The sequence below is a fragment of the Arvicola amphibius genome, chromosome 8 (genome assembly GCF_903992535.2).
Source record: "Arvicola amphibius chromosome 8, mArvAmp1.2, whole genome shotgun sequence".
Lineage (NCBI taxonomy): Eukaryota > Metazoa > Chordata > Mammalia > Rodentia > Cricetidae > Arvicola > Arvicola amphibius.
Genome location: NC_052054.1, coordinates 100,716,313 through 100,736,381, shown reverse-complemented (window position 1 = coordinate 100,736,381; position 20,069 = coordinate 100,716,313). Strand labels below are relative to the sequence as shown.

Genomic DNA, 20,069 nt, shown 5'->3' with positions numbered 1-20,069 from the left:
AACAATGGCCTTTAATACAAGACAAACTTTAGAACAGCTGGTACAGGAGCAACTACATGCTTACCATATTGTAGAATCAACCATCCCTTAGAATTCTCCTGTATTTGTTGTTAAAATGAAATATGGAAAATGGAGAATGGTGACAGATCTAAGAGCTGTCAAGAAGGTTATTCAACCTAAGGGCCCTCTACAATCTGGAATTTCTCTGCCTTCTCTATTACCAAAAGGATAGCCTCTTATAGTTATTGATTTAAAAGACTTTTTTCTTCACTATACCTTTACAAGAAAAGTACGGAGAAAAATTTGCTTTCATCATGCTTACTCAGCCTACTAGCAGATACTGGTGGACTGTCTTCCCACAGGGAATGCTCAGTTGTCGCACCCTGTGCCAATACTTTGTAAATCAGCCATTGGGAATAATATGCAAGCCATTTCCTAAGTCTATAATTTATCATTATATGGATGATATTTTGTTATCTGACTCAAATGCAGATACTTTAGAAAGAATGTTTGAAGAAGTAAAGAAAGTTTTGCCTAAATGGTGATTATAGATTGCTCCTGAAAAAAAAAAACAAAGAGGAGATTCTGTCACTTACCCAGGTTACAAAATAGGTTTACAGAAAATCAGAACACAAAAGGCACAAATCAGGAGAGACTAATTGCATACTCTTAATGACTTTCAAACGTTATTAAGAGACATTTCCAGTCTATGACTGACTATTGGGATAACATCTGATCTAATAGTTCATTTAAGCAAAACCTTAGATGATGACAAAGACTTAAATAGTCTCAGAATTAACAACTAAAGCAGAAAAAGAATTTATGGTTGTTGTAGAGAAATTACAGGAGGCACATGGAGATGGAATGAATCCAAATCTTAATTGTATTATAATCATATTCCCTTCCAAAATTTCTCCTACAGGAATTTTAATGCAGAGGGAAGATATAGTTTGGATCGTTTTACTGCATAAACCAAGTAAAAAATTAAAAACTTATGTGGAAAAAGTCTCTGAATTAACTATAAAAGGAAAATTGAGACTTTGTTAACTCACAGGTATAGACCCAGTAGAGATTATAGTTCCTTTTACTGCTGATAAAATTAAAAAAATATGGGAAGATGATGAACCATGGCAAAGAGCTTGTGCTTTTTTTTTGGGGGGGGGGATTAATAGCAATTATCCCCAAAGTGATAGAATTAACCTTATAAAGAGAAATACTTAAATTCTTTCTCAAATTGTATGTGATGCACCAATAACTGGAGCCTGTACATTTTATACTGATGCAAGTAAATCATAAAGGCAGGTTACAAATCAGAAAAATTAAGGTAGAACGAATCCCTTATAATTCTATCCAAAGGCAGCGTTATGTGCTCATAGTACATAACCAAGGGATTTTAAAGAACCTCTCAATATAGTTACTGATTTGCAATATGCAAAAAGAGTTATCTTGCATATTGAAACTGATAAATTTATTCCAGATGATACAGACTTGTCTTATTCAGGTTCGAGACATAATCAGGAATAGACTTTGTCCCATATACATAACACACATCTGATCCCATACAGGTCTGCCAGGTCAAGCTTGTAGTCATGTTAGTTAAATTTTCTACAAGCTTGACTATTATAGATGTTTATCTACTAACTTACATTTCTTAATTATACATTACATTTTTAAATGAACTATAGTCACAATACCTTAAAAGCAGATATATATACATATATATATATACACATACATATATATCATAAGATTGACCTTAGATTTGTATCAGTAAAAAAAGATTCATACCAATGCAAATCTCTATAGCATATCCCCAGTTAAATGTAAACAATTATAAACAACATTTGGGAATATGGACATAGTTCTGTCCATACTATTTCCTGTGTTTGGGGACGCTGTTAATCAGGTCGTTCATGGTGTATCCTGTATGCTAAGTTAATCTCAGTCAGCAGTTGGGCAAAATATTTTCTTTTTGGGGGTGTTCACAGCAACCTTTCAGGGGGGTCTTGTTCCTTGAAACCATATTGATCTGGAGGCAATCCGCAGGTTCTCCTCTTCTGTGGAAACAAGAGAAGAACATCTTTTCCAAAGCAACATATCCTTAGACCCAAATTTGGAAGTCATGATCCCTTTATAATATACATGCTGCTTTAGCTTAGCAGCCCATATACTGAAATGTCTCTCTGTACTTAGCTGCTTCACAGTCAAAAAATTCAAGGAAAACACTAATAGTATACATAATCCAGACTCTCTGTGTATAGTCCATCCTTACGTGGCTTATTTTTCTTTACTCCTTATAATCTATGACTGTACTGTCTCTTTGAAGACTTCCTAAAAGAGATTTACTTTTTCAACTCTCTGTACTCTTTTCTTCTCGCTCCCAAGCCTATGTACATTTATCCAACACTGACCCATGTGAGTTCTTTTATGTCTGAATCTGTCCTTATTGCCTTATCTGTAATTCTGTACTGTCTTGAAGTGCTTTTAAAATGATAAGCAGCTTGGTTGCAGCTGCTCTGGATGCTGGCTCTGCCTCTCGCCAGTTTTAAAGTGGTGGAGGTACCTACCATCACTGTCAGAGAGGAGCCGCACTCAGCACTGAAAGTGAGCATGCAGCACACTTTCCTGAGTAACAGCCAAATCTGCTATGTAGATCACTGCAGCCTGGAACCATCTCTGTGTATGGCAGCGGGAATCCACTGTGCCCCCCCCCCGCCAGTGCAAGCCTAGTAGACCTGATCCTGCCACCTGCACAGGTATAGAGCACCAAGCCGTGAGCATGGTCTCAGCCAATTTCTTCCTGACCCCGAGTGGGTACACAAACACCCTAGCCCACAAATGCCTTTCAAATGCTCTATAGCCAGAGTTTTCAAACCACACAGTTTTTTTTTTTTTTTTTTTTGTTATGGCTGAAAAAAAAAAAATGTGGTTAAACTTTGATTTTTGTGTCTAGAATTCCTTTTCAAGCCCTCTCAGGTTTTACATGTCCACCACCACATTGGCGCCAAATTGTTGCAAAGAACAGCTTTGTTTGTTCCGGCCGTCCAGACCAGACAATCATACAGGTTTAAGATTAAGAAAACCACATAAGAATTAGGGCAGGGTTTTGTTCTTGTCTTTGCAGGAAAATATCTTCAAAGAGTTGAGAGACCTTGGACATCTAGGTGCCTAAAGATGAAAAGATAGCTTATCCAGAAAGAATCAATAAGCAAAGAGAAATCTGACTTATGATGCTATATTATCTGCATGGTAAAATTTGATTATCTGGACATGTATACATCTCTACTTAAAAATCAGAGCTTGCTTTAGAGTTGGATGATGGCTCTATCCTTCTCTAAATATAAGCATGTTGTTAAAAGAAAAATTCAGAATTTCTGTCTCAAGTCAGGAGCCATCTGGTATGGGACAGAAAGAATAGATTTAAAGGAAATATTTTATTTTTCCCCATGCCCTTTTTGTCTATTTTTTATCTTTTGTTGAATATATGTCTATATGAATATTGTTAAAGTTTTTAGCAATAAACAGATTTTCCTGCAGTAATCTTTGAAGTTTTCAGGAAGAAAATGGGAACCCACAACAATGACTCCACTTGGTTGATATGACATCATGATGCGATAGCGCTACTATGAGACTGGTTTTTGGGTACCAGCTGTGGAAATGGTGAACTTTTTTACAATGTTCTGGCCAGAAATCCAAATAAGAACTTCAAAACAAATAACACTATCGACTAATCAGAGACCATTTGCAGTTATACAAAACAGCATTCTTAAAACTTAACCATCATTTATTTTTACAGGGACTCATAGAAAAAACATGCCCATGACATCAGGAAGCAATTCTAGAAGATGACGTGCCCTGTCCCAATAAAGTTTGTCCTCATGGTTAGGGACACCATTTAGGGGTTTATTATTGTATAGGGTTGGAGATTGAGGTGGAAATTTTGTAGGCCCAGAGATCTCAAAAAAGAAAGAAAACTGAATGGGATGGTACAGGTTCAAATTATACTTGTTATATTGAATATGCTCCTATTATTTCTGTTTACAATGTTTGTAAAGCTATGCAAAGCTATTTTGTTAGATTTTATGCATGCATGTTTCTACCTCTGTTTAAGACATTTTGTATATTGATACAATTTTTAGGATGTATTTATCATATTGCAATATATATTTCTACCTCTGATCAAGATATTTATACATTGCTTACATTTTGAGATCATTTTCCTCCTTTACTGCACAATTGTTTAAAGATTGTTTACTATTCTGATATGAAGTCTTAATCTTTAAGTTATATAGGTATTAAGTATTATAGGTCAATAGTCATTCATGTTTGTTATACCTTTAATCAGACTAATTAGGTCCTTTAGATACATTGTGATTGTATTCATAGATAGGTAACCTTCAGCCACTTCAAAGATCTGTGGAACATGGCATTTAAATAACTTAGGATTCTGTTGACTTGAGACACAATTGCTCCTGGCAGCACCAGTCTATTCCCTAGAGAGAATTGAGCACCAAAGACATTCCACTTGGAGTTTGTTTTCTTTTTGGCATAACTGGCCTTTGGGCAAGGAACTGCCCATGCCTTGACCACTGACAAAGTGCACAATGTCCAGACTGGACTCAGCAGGATACAAGGAAAAAGACTGCCAAACCTAGCCAAGACAGGGTAAGATAGTTCTGAATATTTTTCTGCCTCTGAAAATGGTCTGTTAATTACTCAAGGCCTTAGCCAAAGTTAATTGCTTAAACATTGCAAATGAGACTTTGGCCAGGCAGCCATTTGTCTCTGTCATTTACTACACATTTTGGAAGCTGCTTGATTGTACTTTCTGCCTACTCAAGTAATGTTATCTCCCTTTTCAGGCCTTTGATGGGGTTGAATATTAGATAGTTGTAGATACTGTCCTCTTATGATTTAGCAAAGTCATTTCCAATACAAGATTTAGACTCCTTAACAGAATATTTATTTAAAAATTAGGATATGTTCCTTGCTTAATATTGTTTATTCTGGTTGTTATTCTAACTTTATACTTGATATCTGTTCCTGGTATACATAGTTTTATATTGGGCTTGTAACTCTTATTTAAACAAAAGCGGGAGGTGCTGTGGGAGCTCCTTTGGCCAACAGCCTTTAAGATACCAGCCCACTTGGGCATGGTTTCTTATACTATAAATGCAGCTGTAAAGCTTGTGCTCGCTCCCTGTTACTACTAGACTCAGTTCCTGTTCCCCATTTATGCAGAGGACTGTGATCTAGGACAGTTATCTGTGAGTCTCTCCTAAATAAATAACCTTATATTATATGTAAATCTGTACTAGTGTGGGATTATTTTGTAATTTCCACCATTGGGTCTCTGGAAGGTACATTTGGGAAAAGAAATAGTCACACTTTGAATAAAGTAGATTTGTTACTTGGGAGGAGTAATTTTTTAAAAGTACTGTAGTTACTGCTTACCTATAGGCAGTTACTTTGTGGATATGACATGATTTTTATTCTTATTAAAGTGAATTGTCTTATTTTTTTGCTTCATTTATTGGTGTTCTGCGTGTTATCTTGTATATATGAAAACTAAAGGCTTAAAATATTAATTTTAGACCAGGTTTCAGTTCATTTGCTTACTTTTGTTTTGTAATCCTAGAAAAAAATTTGCTAATTTAAAACAAATAATATGAAGACTATTAACCACAGTCTCTTTATTTCTACAGAGGTTGCAGAACTTGAAGCTAATTTACCCTGTAAGTATAGCATGCTAGTCTAATTGGTACTATATAGTGATGACATGAAAAAAATTTGTTTAAATCACTTTGAATAGCAAAAAGCCTATATTGTGTATGTTGGGAATGAATTATAGTTTTGGGCAAGAATTTTTAAAAAATATTTATTATTTATTTACTTATTTATTAAGTATACAATATTCTGTCTGTGTGTATGCCTACAGCCCAGAAGAGGGCACCAGATTTCATTACAGTTGGTTATGAGCCACCATGTGGTTGCTGGGAATTGAACTCAGGACCTTTGGAAGAGCAAGCAATGCTCTTAACCGCTGAGCCATCTCTCCAGCCCAAGAAGAATTTATTGCAATATCTAGTAAAATGAGGTTCTAGCTGGGTGGAGTGTCACGTGCCTTTAATCATAGCACTTGGGAGACAGAGGCAGGCAGATGTGTGATTTAGAGGCCAGACAGGTCAACAAAGTGAGTTTCAGTATAGCTGTCGCTATGTAGAGGGACCCTGTCTCAAATTACAACGAGGTTTTTTAGTCCTTCTGAATAGCACATGTAGAATACTGTCTCAGTGTCATGGAGGCACGTTTGTCAGCTGCCTTCAGTTCCTCCTTCTCCAAGTGGAAAGGAGTGTGTGTTAGGAGCACACAGCTCTGCTTCTTTTTTTTTATTGATATTTATTGAGCTCTACATTTTTCTCTGCTCCCCTCTCTGCCTTTCCCCTCCCCCCTTCAGTCCTTCCCCAAGGTCCCCATGCTCCCAGTTTACTCAGGAGATCTTGTCTTTTTATACTTTCTGCTTCCCATGTAAGTCTCTCTTAATGTCCACATTGTTGTCTAGGTTCTCTCGGATTGTGGTTTGTAGGCTGGCTTTCTTTGCTTTATGCTTAAAACCCACCTATGAGTGAGTATATGTGATAATTGTCTTTCTGTGCCTGGGTTACCTCACTCAAAATAATGCTTTCTAGCTCCATCCATTTTCCTGCAAAATTCAAGCTGTCGTTATTTTTTTTTCTGCTGTGTAGTACTCCATTGTGTAAATGTACCACAGTTTTCTTACCCATTCTTCGGTTAGGGGACATTTAGGTTGTTTTCTGGCTATGACAAACAAAGCTGCTATGAACATAGTTGAGCACATGTCCTTGTGGTTCAATTGAGCATCCTTTGGATATATACCCAAAAGTGGTATTATTGGATTTTGAGGAAGGTTGTTTCCTAATTTTCTGAGAAATCGCCACACTGACATCCAAAGGGGCTGTAACATCTTGCATTCCCACCAGCAATGCAGGAGTGTTCCCTTTTCTCTACAACCTCTCCAGCATAAGTTGTCGTCAGTGTTTTTGATCTTGGCCATTCTTACAGGTGTAAGACAGAATCTCAGAGTTGTTTTGATTTACATTTCTCTGATGACTAAGGATGTTGAACATTTCCTTAAGTGTCTTTCAGCCATTTTAGATTCCTCTGTCGACAGCTCTGCTTCTTAGGGTGTATGCTCCCATTTAGTTCAGAAGGTGTTCACTGGCCAATTATCTTTGTGTCTGAGGAAACACAGCTGCACAACCCTTCACACAGATACCTCCCTTGCTCCGTCTTTCTTCTGGCAGTTGGACCTGACTGTGCAGTTGTCATTCAGAAATGTACTTGGATGACATAGATTTCTATTTTTCTATCACTAATTTTCCCCCAAGTCTTTTACATGTCATGTCTATGAAAGTTGGAAATCTTTGACCATTTTATTATTATTTTTTTTTTTTTGCTAAAGCTTTTTACTGCGTTATTTGGTTTAAAAGTAGTTCTCAGTCTAATAATGCCTGCTCATACAGGTAACATGTTGTGTGGGGGTTTTCTGTTTGTGTGAATATTGATATGGAGTCCCATCTAATGTTTCTTGGAGAGACTTCATTCCCACTGACACCTAAAGTTGGTGGCCTGCAACCCTTGGGTGGTTGTGAAATTAGTTTGTGAGAACACAAATTGTTTGTTAAAAGGGCTTTTGTTTTGTTTTTAAGACTGACCTCAACTGTGCAGCCCTGGATAGCCTGGAACTTACTATGTAGACCAGACTGACCTCAAAAATCAGAACTGTTTGTCTCTGTCTCCTGGGATCAAAGGTCTACACCACTTGGCCATTGGTGTTGGGGAAGAGTGGGTTATGATAGAAAATATATTTATTTGACTGGCCTCAGCTAAAACATTTAAAACATTTTGGAATTTTGTGGTTTGACCTTAGAGTTACTTCCATTCAGAACTGAAGGTGCTGTCTGGGAATTGTACTGAAAGGTTAATTTTGAAGCCGGGGAATAGCTCAGTAGCAGAATACTTGCCTAGCATTCGTAATGCTTTGGTTTCAGTCCCAGACATGGGGGTGGGGGTGGAGGGAGTATTTCTGTCTACTAAGGGAAAAGCAAAAGGATATGCTTTAATTAATACGCCTTCAATATCCGCATTCGGGAGGCAGAGGCAGGTGAATCTCCGAGTTTGGGGCCCACCTGAACTACAAGTGAGTTTCAGGACGGCCAGCACTACACAGAAAAAGAAACCCTCTCTCTGTGTAAGAAAAAGTGCCTAGGAAAGGAAATGTGCATGGGCCTGATAGACAGGCAGGAGGGCGGGGCCCTGCGGCCAGGTGATGAGCTTGTGCGCCTGTCCCTGCCTGTGGTTGGCACACATTCCTAAATAAAGTACCACATGGTGGTTTTGTTTCTGTATTCTAGTCCATCAGTCTTTCCACTGTCTGTGACTCACAGTGTGTCTTCATTAGAGAGCACAGTTTCCACTTAGAACTAGCTTGTGTTTGATGTGAGTCTTGCAGGATTTGGAAAAGATGTGGTCTGTTTCCCATTCTGTGGCTTAACATCAGATAGCACACGTTGTTTGACGTGCTGCTTTCACTTTCTTTGTGCTCTTTTCCCCTCATCATCCTGCAGAAGAAACAGGCCACCACAAACTAAGTTTTTGCTGTCTGTTTAAAACCTTTTCTAAAATATTTTCAGAGCCGTACGGATAGCTTTCTATGTGGCAGTGTAATTAGTAACTGCAGAATGAACTCAGAGCTCTGTATGAACAAGCGTGTAGAGGCTTCTGGAAATGCACACCTCCTTAAGTCCTCTCGTACATAACAAAAACTAATTCTAGCGTTTTAAGCTTTGCACGCTCTCTCTCCATATGTAAACACACATGTATATATCAAAATATATATATATATGAAAAGCCTTTTTTCTCCTTAAATATATATTTTTTATTGATTTATTGAGCTCTACATTATGCTCTGCTCCACTCCCGGCCTCACCCCTTCCTCTTGAAAAGCCTTTTATATATATATTTTTTAACTTGACTTTTCTTGAACTTTAAGCTTTGTTATTGGATTTTGGTAGTTTCATTAATTTTTTAAAATATTTATTTATTTGTTATGTATACAATATTCCGTCTGTGTATGTCTGCGGCCAGAAGAGGGCACCAGACCTCGTTACAGATGGTTGTGAGCCACCATGTGGTTGCCAGGAATTGAACTCAGGACCTTTGGAAGAGCAGGCAGTGCTCTTAACCACTGATCCATCTCTCCAGCCCCCTGTTTTATTAATTTTTAAAACTTCTTTTACTATGTATTTTTTGTATTTTGTATATTTTGTGTTTTATTGTATTTTTGGAAGGCTAATCCATTTCAGAGATTCCACATTTAAACTCTTGTTAAAAGAAAAAGGGTGCTGCCAGGTATTAAAAACAAACAAAGAACCAATCTCAAATAATGATTGAAGTATTTACTAAGCCTTCATTTCTTCTTACTTGTATCTCAAAGATTGTTATTTCTATTTTAAAAATAAGGTCAAGATAAAACACTTCAAGGTAGCATAGACAGGATTCTCTGGAAAAAAGTCCAGTAACACAGGAAATAATCCTAAGAGTTAACATAGGGTTGTATAAAATTAGGAAGTTTCTCCATAGCAAAGGAAACAATCATTGAGAAGAGACAGTCTACAGAATATAGAGAAAATTCTTTGTCATGGGCCCATGAGATGGTTCAGAAGGTGAAGGCACTTGTCATGCAAGTCTGGAGACTTGAGTTAGATCCCTGGAACTCAAGTAAAGGAGGAGGGAGAGAACCAAATCCATAAAGTAAGTTGTCGGCTGACCTCCACATATGTGCCATGAAATGTGTACCCATATGCATCATGTGTACACACACTAATAATTTAAATGGTTTAAAAAAAATCTGCCATCTATGCACCAGACGGGATTAATATCCAGGCTATATAAGGAACTGTAAAAATTAAACAAAAACCCAGATCAACCAATAAACGAGTTTATAAATTTTAGACCGTTCTCAAAAGAAGTAAAAATGACCAGTAAGTTCTTGAAAAAGTGTTTATCATCCTTTGCTATCAGATAAATACAAATTAAATTAGTTTAGTGAAAAAAAGTGTTTATCATCCTTTGCTATCAGATAAATACAAATTAAATTAGTTTAGTGATATAATCTCAACCCAGTTGTAATGGCTGTTGTCAAGAAAACAAATGACAAGACATCCTACAGAGGATGTAGGGAAACATGATCCTTATTCATTCTTGATGGGAATAACCTTGCGTGATCACAGAAGTCAATATGGAATTCTCCCCCCCCCCCCAAAAAAAAGAAAGAAAATAGAGCTTACAAATAACCGTTATAAGCCGGGCGGTGGTGGCGCACGCCTTTAATCCCAGCACTCGGGAGGCAGAGGCAGGCGGATCTCTGTGAGTTCGAGACCAGCCTGGTCTACAAGAGCTAGTTCCAGGACAGGCTTCAAAGCCACAGAGAAACCTTGTCTCGAAAAACCAAAAAAAAAAACAAAAACAAATAACCGTTATACCAGTCTTAGCTGTACACTCACAGGACTCTGTAAGTCAGCACTTCAAGAACTTGTACAAATGCACTCACAGCCACATTGTTCACAAGAGCCAGGAAGTAGAACCATTAGCACTTCAGTAATGAAAATGCACATACACACAATAGAATTTTGTTTGAGACGAGGTTTCTCTGTAGCTTTGGAGCCTGTCCTGGAACTAGCTCTTGTAGACCAGGCTGGCCTCGAACTCACAGAGATCTGCCTGCCTCTGCCTCCCGAGTACTGGGATTAAAGGCGTGCGCCACCACCGCCCTGCACCATACAGTAGAATTTTATGTAGCTGTAAAGACATGAAATCTTGGCGTTTGCAGGAAAATGAATGCAGCTGGAGATCTTTATGGTAAGAGAAATAAGCGTGGCTCAAATAAGCTCCTTGTTTTTTCTCATATGCAGAAACTATGTAAAATGATACATGATGTATCTGTATGGAGGAGCTAGGTCTAAAACTAGGAAGGGGGATCATAAGACAGGAAGAGACTAACAGATGGAAAAGGTAATATATTCCATGGAAAAGGAAACTGGAAGTAATTAGAGGAAGATAGGAAAGTAGCTTGGCAGGGGAATAGAGGGAAGGTTAGTGGGGAAGGGGAATGACTGAGTGCGCTGAATAAGGGTGCATGAAGATGCCATGGTGAAACCCAATATTTTGTTAGCTAACCTAAAAAAAATAATTTTGAAAAGATAAGGGAATGAAGCCTGTTTTCAGTATACATAGTTCTAAATGTGATTTTTGCAGAAAATTTCGACATGCTGCTTAGAGTTTTTTTTTCTTTTTTAAAAAACTTATTTTTTAAGATTTATTTTCATTTTATGTGCATTGGTATCTCACCTGTCTTTGTGAACCCCTGGAACTGGGGTTACAAACAGGTGTGAATTGCTGTATGGGTGCTGGGAATTGACTCTGGGACCTCTGGAAAAGCCGTCTCTCCAGACTAAGCCTCTTTATTTCTAAAGTAAAGAATGTGGTAGTGTGTTTCTGAAACTGCTTCTTAACCTGTAGACTGAGCCCACCCCCCCCCCCCATGCTGTAAAAAAGAAAGTATATCTTGGTCTTAAATTGTGTTTTATCTCAGTCTTTTATGTGTGACATGCTTAGTAAAAAGCAAATAGTAATGAGTGTGAACTCATTACTACTTTGGGGCTAACCTTGTTTTCGTGAATAGGCTGTGATCTCATACTAGTCACTGTACCCATCAGAACCTTCTTGTCATGTGTCCCAGTCAGTAACATTGAACTAGATGGTTTTTAAGGTTATTTCTCACTGTATTTGGATTATCCTATTTTTGTTGAAAATCAATGTAGAACTGAACAAGTGGGACTTTTATAAGTAGATACACTAAGAAATTTATATGTGTATCTTCTGAGTTACATGAACATAGGAAGAGATTTCCTGAGTATTCTTTACAGATCTGAAAGGCGTTTCATAAGTGATCCTTCACAAAGGATACAGAAAGTGCAATAGACAACTTCCCTTGATGTCTCTTCTCAGTGGTGTGCTTGAACTGACTTAGGCTCTTATTTGTTGGTAACTAGTAGGCCCAGAACATTGCTACTGAGCTCAGTGAAGCTTCGTTCCACAGAGCAAGCTGAGTTACCAGTTAGGGTGTGAAGTTTTGGGTTTTTTGCTTTTTTGAGAAAGTGTGTCACTATGTAGGCTAGGCTAGGTTGGCCTTGCAATCATAGAGGTCTGCTTGCCTTTGCTTCCCAGGTGCTAGAATTAAAGATGAGCATCCCTGCACTCAGGAGGCAGAGGCAGGTGGATCTCTGTTTTTTTTTTTCTCCATTGTTATGGTAAATGCTGGGTGGCAGCTAACTCTAAGGCATCTCCTTTCTAACTTGACTTCTGATGGACATGCATGTTTGTGAATCTTTTAGGTACAGAGTAAGTTGGATAGATGCTTAACCTGGTTCTTCTCCTGGTTTTTCCATGTTTAGTTAACCTTTACCCACTTGACGTTAATGCCTTTGAAGGATAGTTTCTTTCAGAGTAAATATCAAAATTCTCTAGTTAATAAAAAGAACTCTTCAGTGACCATCTCAAAGTTGAAGTAAATACCTTGGTTTGGAATTTAGTAAGATGTGAATGGCAGGAACAACAAAACAGTTGAGTGTAGGGACCCATTTGTAAGTCAGCACTGCTGACATCTGTGTCCAAACATTAGCTTTAGCTCAGCATGTGGATAGCTGCTCGTTCCAGACCTTCCTAATGGCTGTTTCTTTTGCAGGTACATGTAAAGTACACTTTCCTGATCCAAACAAGCTTCATTGCTTTCAGCTGACTGTCAGCCCAGGTAATAAATACTCCTGCATACTTTAGTGTTCATGTAATTTTCAAACAGCAAGTGTAAAGGTCTGTCTAAATCTGTTTTTCTATAGCATCTAAAGACTTAGATCTCCCCTTGTTGATGATAAGGCCAATGTTTGCACCCAAATGGCAAGTGAATATGAGGCACTCATTGTCCTGATGACTTCATAAAAACCAGACAGCTAATGCAACTTGCAGCCTACTGTTGAGTGTGGGCATGAAGTCATGAGTCAGAAGAGCCTGACCTGGGTGTAATTGCTTAGCTGCTCATCTGCAGCCCCCTTCTACAGAGTGGGGGTCAAACAGGACAATATCAGGATTAAATGGATGCACACCACTTGGGCCCAGGTTCTAGCACACAGATTACGATCTGTCCTCCTTAGGACTGAGTCAGTGCCTAATCTCCAGGCGGCAGCATATCCCCTTGGTCAGACTTGTTTAGTGAAGATAGTGGAATAGGAGTAGCTGATCACCAACCCATGTTGGCCTCCAGGAACCAACCGTGCAGCCAGGTCATGCTGTTTCCCAATAGGTGGGGTAGGATGAGTAAGGGAATCAATTCTCAGGGTTTGTCCAAGAAAAACAAACCATAGGTGTTTGTAAGGAACCACTGGAGTGGGAGCTGCGTCAGCTGTGTCTCTCAGCACTTGCTTTCTGAAAGGAAAATGTTAAAGTGCCCAGAGGAGGACGTTATTCCAGTGACGCCAACAGCAAAGGATTATGGTGCAGAGAAAGGGGAGGGGGTAGAGGGGTGATTAGTCTTCAAGTCATGCTGTCAAAATAGTGCAGCACTTGTTAAGGGGAGAGTGGGCTGACCTTTGGGGTTTGCTGGAGTGGGCGTCCAGAGCTGCTCTGGGCAATTAGTCCTCGTATGTTTCTGGCATCATTTGCCAACTTAAAGTTCATATTGTTACTCGAGCTGAGGCGCACTGAAAAAGAAGAAAACAGGATGGGGATTTTCGTTGTGGAAATAGAGGTGTTGTCTTGGGAAAGGTGGGGAAAGGAGCGAGGACTGAGAATAATGAGTCATGAACTAATTAAAATTTAGAGGTACAGAATTTTGGTATGTGATAATGAGTCCATGAATAAACCATGGGCTTGTCTCTCTGCAAGGACAATGTTTATAATAAGTATCCTGTTTCAAAATGTTTTTTGCTAATTTGTAATTCCACGTACATCTAGCTGCAATGGTGCATGCTTAGCACTAAAGAGGCTGAGGCAGGAAGTTCACAAATTCAAGACCAGTTTGGGCTACCAAGAAAAACCCTACTTTTAAACCTATGTGAAGATTTTACAGAATGCTCTGGGACGTACTTGTAACTTGTGTGTGATTAGTTGTTCACTTCATATTTAGATGTGGGGTGCTTTGCATGCCTGGTGTCTTTGAGTGGGTGAGATGGTGAAGTAAGTCCCTGCTCGTTCTGAAACATCTGTGTTATGTGTTAAGGGACACTGAATATACAATGCCTTCTCTCATCCCAGAGTCACCATGAAGAATGTTGTTTACTAAGTACTCAGACTTGTGTATGATAGTGAGTTAGGTAGGCTCTGTCAGTCCGGTGTCTAGTACACCTCTCTGACCTTTGTTTTTTTCCAGACTGGTTAGTGTCAATTGATTTTGTTTCTGTGGTTTCCTCTGAGTGTTTCTCCCCTCTTCTTGTTTGTCTGTTTATTTTTACTAAGTCCTCTGAATGTGATTACTGAGATAACATGACCACGCCTTTATCCTGATTGTCTCTGACAGGAAACAACTGTTGTAGATTCAGTATTCACCATTCCAGCAGGTGATAAAACTTTTTTATTTTGGTGCCTGGGAATACATTGAACTATTTGTTTAGCATGCTCTCTGGTAACTGAATGTAGGCTCTAAATGTGAAAACCAGAATCAAGAACAGAAAGCTTTGCTCTTGATTGAATATGGCTATGGCAGAGATCTGCCCATTCTAAAAATGTGCCTAAAATTGTGATTTGGCTGGGGGTGATTATAGTCGTGTTCCTCTTAATGCTGAAAAGAAGTATAGATGCCAAACAGGGAAGTTGTAGCTCTGTGCCTACGTATGAAGGCGTGACTCTGAAGCTGGCTAATTTGCAGGCAGTAGTCTTACAACTAGATCTAAAAACTGAATCCTGCATGAGACCTAATTAGGCCTTAGATGATGAGGATTACTATTTCCAACGTCAGTCCTCGCTTTCCATAATTTTGTGTTGTAATGGCCCTTCATGCTTAGGAATAGATACATTTCCAGAAAATAAAAAAACAAAGTAATTTAATGGTGAGACAGACTAGTACTAGTAAGTGAGCACAAGTCAAATGGAGCAATTCAAGGACCTAGACACTGGCCCAGCGCCCAACATTTGGGCCAGGGAGTTTGTTTCAGCCCTCATAACATGGTGTTGGAGACTTTAGACTAACAGGGCCATAAACTTAAAAATAACTGGGATTTATTTCTCTTGTTTTTGCAATTGTTTAAGACAGAGTTTGCATGTAGCCCGGACTGGCCAGGGGCTTACTATGTAGTTTGGGCAGACCTCATTCAAGAACTCGCTGCCTTAGCCTCTTGAGAGTTAGGATTGTAGGCATGAGCCACCATTTTGTCTTAACTTCAATGTTTTGTTTGTTTGAGGCAGGGTCTTGCTATGTAGTTCTGGCTGTCCTCTGCCTCCTGAGTGCTGGGATTGAAAGTGCATTGCTACACGCTGCTTAGCTTTTACTGAGGAATAAAATGATAATAGAATGTGCTGACCTGAGTTTATGTTGTCATCTCCACAACCCTAACTAAGAGGAGAAGCGTTGCTCCATCCTGAGTCCCCTCTGCCTCCCTCCCTCCCCGTCACTGGTCCTTTCTGATTTTCTTACTGTAGTTGAATTTTATTTGTGAGAAAACTTTAAATGCATATATCGTTCCGAACTTCATTTCCATCTGGAATTTCCCAGTCATATGAGAGATGTGCCTTCTGTTTAAACTGTAGTATTTTGTTGAGGCAAAGGTTGTTTGGAAGGGTTGTTTATCCTGCTAATGTCTAGGATGTGTGGTGATCATGTAATTTACCGTGATGTGTCACAGTTTCACACATGAGATTTAAGAGTCTCATTCATACTTCATCCCCGGTTCTTCCTAGCGATTTGTAATTTCACTGTGAGGTTAACCACTGTGAGAAAAGGGTAAATTTTAAGAACAGATTTTCCACCCTTGGAGACTCTTTCCAAATAACCCTAAAAACAGATGGCATTTCCCTTCTCTGTGTACTAGAATCGTGGTGGGAGCTGTTTGCCAGCAGTGTCTTCTGACTCTGCGGAAACACTCAATGCTCTTTTCTTCACCCCTTCTGAGAACTCAGCTGCTGTGATACTTGCTTGTGATGGTACTCATGGACCACTGTTTCACCTAATGGACACACATGTGGGTTTCTCCCCTTCCCTAACACACAGCTCCCAGCCGCATTCTCTTTGAGAATTCTCAGGTCATTCATACCATTGTTATAAATAGCATCTGAGCTGAGTTGTGGCTCAGTAAGTAATAAGAGTGCTTGCCTAGACATTCTGGTGGTCACCTGTAAAAGTATACAGAGAGGGCCAGTGAAATAGCTCATTGGGTAAAGGCACTTGCTGACAACCTGAGTTCAATCCCTGGAGTTCATATTGTGGAGGGAAAATCCTACAATTGATCTGACTTCCACATTTACATCTCTATGTGCATTTGGGCATACTAGCATTAAACCCTCAACACACTAAGATAAGTAAGTAAATAAGTAAATAAATGCAATAAAAATTAATGTATTCAAGGCATGTTAAGTGTCCAAAATAGTATGGCATTTAAGTGGTAAGTTTTGGGGAATTTAAAAAATAAAGCAGCATTCTGTTTTTCAGTTCCATGTGTATCTTTCTGTAGAATAGATTTTTTTCCCTTGCTTTATGTTTTTTAGCAATTATGTTTAGCTCTAAACCCTCACTGCTATCTACCTCATCTCTCTCTTATGTCTTGCCCTTACCCAGAATCCTCTCTAAAATGCACCCCCTCCTCCTTGCTATTGTTGTGGTCACCTTACACTGTGACCTCTTATTTGTCCTCTTTTCCATTGGAATGTAAGCTTCCCAAGAGCAGACATTGTCCCTTATGTCCCCAGTGCTTAAAGTGGTGTCTGGTGTGAGGTAGACATTTATCACCAAGTCCTGCTGGAAGAGCTTATAGTTTAAGCAATATGTTAACAGATTTTTATGCTAGTAAACATTTTATGTACAGTGATCTCTGGCAATGAAGATGTGATATAGATATGAATAATTTGCATTGGTATGGATTTTAAGGTCAATTTTGTTATATGTATGTATAATTTTGCTATGTTAAAGTTAAAGCCTTTTTGTTTAAACAGAAAAAGGGGAAATGATGGAGGAGGGTCATCTGTCTGTGTGTTACTTTCATTGGTTAATAAAGAAACTTCCTTGACCCTTTAATAGGACAGAAAATTAGGTAGGCGGAGTAGACAGAACAGAATTGTGGGAGAAAGAAAGCAGAGTCAGGCAGATGCCTCAGGCGCAGTCACCATGCCTCTCTCTGAGACAGACGCAGGTTAAGATCTCTCCTGGTAAGACACCACCTCGTGGTGCTACACAGATTACTAAATATGGGTTAAAGCAAGATGTAAGAGTTAGCTAATAAGAGGCTGAAACTAAGGGGCCATGCAGTGTTTAAATGAATACAGTTTCCGTGTAAAGTGTAATTATTTTGGGTCTAAAGCTAGCCGGGTGGCGGGAGGCAGCCCGCCGTTCGTACTACAAAGATGACTATTAGTGTTTTCCCCAGTAGAGCTGAAATTTGTGAATGAATATTTATTTATTTGGGGTTTTAGGGATAAGGATTCTCTGTATAGCTTAGCCATTTGGAACTCACTCTGTAGACCAAGCTGGTCTTGAACTCAAAGATCTACCTGCCTCTGCCTCTTGAGTTCTAGGATTAAAGGCATGTGCTATCACCACCTGACCTTAAGAATGAATATTAATTCAAGCCAAAAGCAGAAGTTCATTCAATACCAGGTCTCTTTAATTTGTCTTTATAGCTATAATTACTTTGTTCATGTAAATAAGTTGGCTGGCTTGTTATAGTCACATCTTTTTGTCTTTGTACTTCAGAGGTGTCAGTCTGTTTTCTGTTGCTGTGGAATTCATTACAGGAAGGGGTTATTTGAGCTCTGGTTTCAGAGGATAAGAGTCTCACCATCACATCAGGGAGGCAAGGCAGCAGGCAGGCACAGTGGCAGGAACAGCTCACGTCTCAAACAGCAAGCAGGAAGCAGAGAAAGAATGACCTGGGAATGATGCAAGGCTTTGAAACCTCAAAGCCACCCCAGTGATGTACTTCCTCTAGCTAGACCATACCTCCTATCCCCCGCCCAAACAGTGCCATCAACTGGGAACAAGTATTAAAAGGACTTAGACTATGAGGGACATCTCATTCAAACTACCACATTTCATGGGCCAGCCAAGCTTCCAGCTCATGAAAGGAAAACCCAAGCAATTTTCTGGCCCTAGAAAAGAACAATCAAGTTGGTAGCCAAACTTGGCAGTGGCGTCCATAGGGTGCTGGCTTTAGAGTCGTGAAGGATACAAGACTATTTAAAGGTGTTGTGGAATCTTCCTCCATGGTTTCAGAGAGCTGCTGAGCCAGATGTGTGGCAAGGGAGGCCTTGCATGGAGGCCCTATGAGGCCATTGCAAGAAGCTGTGGAAATGAATCTTGAGTTGAGATGTTGAAGATGCCAGAGTCATGGGCTTTCTACCAAGATTTGCTGCACACAGAGAACTAGCTCAGATAGAGGTAGGCAGCAAAGCCCACAGGGCAAACCCGTCTGAACCCTCTAACATCAACTGTGCAGCTATAGGATTTGGGGTCTGCCCTGCTGGGTTTCAGTCGTACTTTGGTGTTAACTTGCTGTAGCTGGGTTCCTCCCTTTTGTAATGGAAATGTATACTCTCTGCCATTGTATGTTGGAATTATGCAATTTGTTTTTTGATTTTATAGGGGGCTTACAACGAAGAGACTGCCGAGTCTCAGAAGAGACTCTTGAAGTTGGACTAAACATGTTTTGCTTTATGATACAACTATGAGCCTATGGGACATGGGAGTGAAATGTGATTTAAAAGAGAATGCCTTGTACAGGTTCAGTCGTTTTAATTCTAGTTCTCAAGTTGTTTGACATTGTGGGGGGAGGCTTAGGAGGTGTGGCCTTGCTGGAGGAAGTATATCACTTGGGGTGGACTTTGAGGGTTCACAGCCTCTCACCATTCCATTTGCTCTCTGCTTTCTGCTTGTGGTTTAAGATGTCTTAAGCATGCCTGCTGCCATGCTCCCTGTGGTGAGTCAAATAGGTTCCTCCCTAAGTTACCTTGGTTTAACACACCAATATAAAATTAATACAAAAGATAAGTTCAAAGTTAAAACCAGAAATTATAAAAGTATTTTCATGATCTTGGAATTGATTGCTGGATCTAGTACATTTTGGGGCAGTGGTGAAAGTAGATTAGAGGAGGCTTTGCCGCCAGGCACTGAAATATTTGGTGAAGTTTGAGTCCTAATTAAACCCAGTTTACTGTCTACTGTCACAGCTGCCACTCGTCCTGCAGAGCGTCTTGTTTTACATTAAGTACTCAGAAAGGAGAATTTGAAGATGAATCATTTTAACGTGCTTTTTCTGGCACCATAATGAAAACCTTACCACATTCTTTGTACTTCATCTAAAACTTGGTGCTGCAGATTCATCTCATTTCTGTTTTCAGACTTGCCTGTTCTGTACATTAACGGTCAAAGTAAGTAGTCTCCTGCTCTCTGGGAAATCTTCGTTCACTGTCTACTTTCAAGCTCTCTGGAGGCTTCGTCACTTTGGAGCTGTGACTCTTGCTGGGTAGAGAAGGTAGAGTGAGACGGTCCCTGGTGATTGCTTATTGGCACAATGTGCTTCTTGCAAGGGGAAGCAATGTATTCTTTCACAGTAGCTTAAGGTTGGAGTTGTCTTTTTGTTTCTTGATTTTTTTTTTTTTCAAGACAAAGTTTCTCTGTGTAGTCCTAGCTGTGCTGGAGCTCACTTTGTAGATCAGGCTGTCCTTGAACTCACCAAGATCCTCCTGCCTCTGCCTTCTGAGTGCTGGAATTAAAGGCATTTGCCAACACTGCC

At 39.4% G+C, this 20,069-nt stretch overlaps 1 protein-coding gene across 2 annotated transcripts in view; it reads left to right on the top strand.

Moving 5' to 3' along the window:
• Ube2f (ubiquitin conjugating enzyme E2 F (putative)) overlaps positions 1-20,069 on the top strand; it is a 44,626-nt gene that overhangs the window by 12,140 nt on the left and 12,417 nt on the right. For both annotated transcript variants that reach the window (XM_038338866.2, XM_038338868.2), the window contains exons 3-4: positions 5,706-5,735; positions 12,827-12,892. In XM_038338866.2, coding sequence (XP_038194794.1) covers positions 5,706-5,735; positions 12,827-12,892 — 96 coding nt within the window. The remainder of the gene's footprint in view (positions 1-5,705; positions 5,736-12,826; positions 12,893-20,069) is intronic.